Here is a 3,724-nt window from a genome sequence, read left to right as displayed (position 1 = left end):
TGGATGATTGTGATGAAAAAGGTTAAAAACAGTTCATATATATTTCCGAAAAAATATTTACAACAGTAACAAGACGGCCGTAACGGCTAGATGAATAGAGTGAGAGAATGTGAATCTCAACAACAACGGCAGAAGGGGAAACAAGCATCACCAGTCTAGACGTGGATGAGGAATTTCTTATGGTGCTGGTGCTCTTCCTCCGGCTTGTGCTTGGGCGTGAAGGGGTTGTGCTCGGGGTCGGCATTCAGATGGTAGTAGCTGGGCGCTTCCTCGCACTTGACATTGTACCACCAGTCGCAGGCGAATTCCTTCTGATTGAACAGCGTACCGTTGGTGCAGAGGAAGGACGCGCCCTGGTGTCCCTCGCGCCCATCGTGGCAGGTGTGGTAGGCCTGGCAGCCGGTTTCGACGTTCGCGTACATGCCGGGGATGGCGGGCACGTTGCCACAGTGGAAGCTGGTGTGCGGCACCTCGTGGTAGATCGGATAGTCGACACCGGGCACGCCGGGAATTTTGCTAAAGTCCTGCTTGTCCTCCTTCTCGTGGTATGGCGCGTGCAGCTCGTCCTTTGGATTGTACAGCGAACCGTAGTAGTCCACTTTGACGCACTGGACGGCACAGAACAGCAGCCCCACGGTGGCAATGGCGACGAACTTTAGCATCTTGTCGACGTCGGTTATCTGTTGTGGATGGTTGTGCGAGGGGAGAGAAAGAGAGAAAACGGGGCGATGAGATAATGTACCACGACGCACAAAGGCCTGTGCTTCTTTGCCGCCGTTCCCACTGGCAATGCTTAATAGACTACATTCAGGCGCAAAAGAGATGAACGAGCAGAAAACACGCTGCCGTTGTGAAGGCGACACAAAAAGCGGACCAGCTGACCGAATTTGAAAGTTCATTCAGCGTGCACAGCCTCCGAGCCTCCGGTGTCGGTGGAGTCACTTCAGAACCGGTTTGCAAGTGGCACCAGACCTCGGCGTTGGTTTCCGATATTACGCAATTACCGCCGCCCGGACCCGACCCGAACCAACGCCCCGACCTGGCAGACCGGTTGGGCAGTGACCGGGTTTTGTGATCGCCGTGAAGGCAACACGAAAATCAGATCAATCATAGGGAATGCAATCGCTCGGTAGCGACGGCTGGTAGGGCCACGGTTTCGTACGTTTGCCCCCCCCCCCACCCTCCTCCCCCGGTTTCGAGGCTGTGTGCGTGCTTTCAAGCCCCGAACACGTGACGGTGGTGATGGTGGCTTTGGGTCGCATTTGTGCGCAGCGCTCTGTCAAACGATCTCCGGCCGCAAGACGATGAACGCCCAGACCGTTGCAGTGGTGCTTGGTTTTATTGCGCTTCTAACGCAAAATGTCAAATTATTTACGATCGAGCAGAGTGGAATGAAGTGAATGCGAATGGTGTACCGTCCGGCCGGCTGGTAGAAGCACTCCCGTCTCGCCCTATCGGGACCAAGCACCCCTTTCCGGGACCAAGCACGGGGACCTTGAATGCTCTTTGAGCAAAGTACATCTCCGACATCTTTTCGCAATCGGGTGCATTGTGGCCCGGGAGATACTTAGATCATAGTCGGATGCTTCGCTGCGGTCGGGCTGGTGTTGGAAATAAAATTTGAATTTATGATGTAGTAGTAAAGTGAATCTTGTTCCACAGTTGAACTGCGCCCTTCCTTCCCCTGGCGCTGGCTGAAAGTGTATAAGTTTGTCCCGTTGCGGTAGTGCCTGTGCTCGCGTACGGCTTGTTCCAGTAAATGGACAAAGATTCTCTAGCGAACCAGTTGTCACCGAGCGGCCAAAGCAAAGCATATCATAAATTATCGTGGCCAAAGATTTACTTTTATGATCACATCACACGACGATGCCCGGGTGCTCTGCTCTGCAAGTGACACATCAGTCAGGCACTTTCCAAACGAACTGTATGTTACGCACACTTGCATTTGGCAGGTACGCTTCGGAATGGAGATAGTTTCTCGCAGAAATTGCAGCCGCATCTGGTGCGGTGGAACGTTTCTATTTTCCCTGTTTGGAATTCGAAATGACACGACTGCTTCAAGGAGCAGCGTCTATTTCCAAACAGCGCATGTAATCGAATCCTCTGCACGGTTTAGAACGTCATTAAAGTTGTTGCCAATGATGGATGTACTAAAGCACCTTCACGTCTTGTCCTATGGTTCAACAGTACACGATGATAATTCGTTTCAAATGATTCAAAGTCAGGAGTTGATTAACCTTCACGGGAGCTGCTCAGTAAATGTTCTATCGTTGGCGTTTGTAGCACAGCGTAGTGTGGTGGAATTAATCATATGCATCGTTTGATATTGGATTGGAAGTTTCCACGGCAACGTGCTCGATGATGGGAAGGATCAGAAAAGCACCATTCGCAAATTATCAAATTAAGCATTTGTTTTTAGAGACGAGCAGTCGGAGCAGTATGATGCCACCGATTTCGAATGATAGATCTTCGACTGATGGAAGTTTTTGCTTTCCATCAAGATTGATGAAGAATAATAAAGCCAAATGCAAGTTTTATCGCCAGCCGGGAGGTTCCCGGGGATGTGTGAAATTACTTGGCGTGGCGAGTACTGCTAGCAATGTACAGAATCCGTTCGGTAGATTCTGATTTATGGATGAGAAATTGAACTTTCTATCACTTTTACTTCGAAACCGCAGGCATGCCTCGAAAGCGTATCAATTTTTGTGTCCTACGCCTGGTTGCGTTCGTGTGTGTGTGTGCTAGGTAGCGCGATGTTGTCTAGAGGTCGTTCAGAAGGCGACGACCGTTACGAGCAATCTCACGTACGGCATACCCTAACACTCGGCTCCCTGACAAGGTTCCCCGACACCGACGATGGGATGTGTGTATGTGTGTGTCCCCGGGACACATCCGACATCTGCTGGCTGATTCGATGAAGATTCACGACAGTCGGTAACAAGAAATCAATTTTTGTCGGCATCCTGATCTGATTGGCCCCCGGTGGATACGATTGGGTACGTGGGCAAACTCGATGAATAAACGGAAAAAGTGGTGCACGGGCGTTTGGTTCGAAATATTTATCACTCGTACATACATCACCGCCATCAGGGCGGATGATATGTGCTGTAGGTGTGAGGATGGTTTTCGTGGCAACGCACAGGACGGAAGGAGGGGTTTAAGTAACGCGGGGCACACTTGGGGATTTGGTGAGGTGTTATCTGTCGCCGCATCGCCCTCAGCAGAGTGGTACGGTAGGGCCTGCTATAGGTATCGCACTTACCCGGCTATGGATTCTGCAAACACGAGCAAGAAAAGCGCGATAAGAGGACACTACGTTGTCCCAGGAATGGTTTAAGACGCCGTTTTTTGCAAACAGACGTCGACGCGAACCGTTCGGCTGAAGCACTAATGTGAAACTGATTAAATTGGGCTCGAATTTGGAGCGAATCAAGCCGCCCAAGTCCGCCGTCCCCACCAACGATATTGGTCGTGCAATGGCTAAGTGGTATACCTGCTGGAGGTATTGCCAGCAGAGATGTCGTTGCACTCCGCAATCTGTCGGCAGCCACAATCCCCTCCACCGGTGACTGGTACTGTGCCAATGGTTTCGCGGGCGATTGTTATGAAAGTAACGTTTGGCAGGCCTTCGTGTGTGCGAGTGTATGTGGAGGCAAACGTATCAAACTTTAGGCCCACCTTAGACCCACAATGCGAGCCGGTAGATTGAGAGGGAAAGTGAAGC

General features: G+C 51.1%; 1 protein-coding gene across 1 annotated transcript; it reads right to left on the bottom strand.

Moving 5' to 3' along the window:
• LOC1281965 (uncharacterized) lies at positions 1-3,470 on the bottom strand. The gene is made up of 2 exons (XM_321953.3): positions 3,263-3,470; positions 1-680 (listed from the first exon to the last, which is right to left on the bottom strand). The coding sequence occupies exon 2, from the start codon at positions 660-662 to the stop codon at positions 156-158; it is 507 nt and encodes a 168-aa protein (XP_321953.1). The 5' UTR covers positions 663-680; positions 3,263-3,470; the 3' UTR covers positions 1-155.
• Positions 3,471-3,724: the final 254 nt, after the last annotated feature.

This window comes from Anopheles gambiae, chromosome 2, assembly GCF_943734735.2.
Source record: "Anopheles gambiae chromosome 2, idAnoGambNW_F1_1, whole genome shotgun sequence".
NCBI classification, from domain to species: Eukaryota; Metazoa; Arthropoda; class Insecta; order Diptera; family Culicidae; genus Anopheles; species Anopheles gambiae.
The sequence above is the reverse complement of the archived record's forward strand: the minus strand, read 5'-3'. Positions and strand labels throughout refer to the sequence as shown.

Bases quoted from the DNA above. Each gene is read 5' to 3' on its own strand.
- LOC1281965 (XM_321953.3), bottom strand. From the start codon at position 662: ATGCTAAAGTTCGTCGCCATTGCCACCGTGGGGCTGCTGTTCTGTGCC.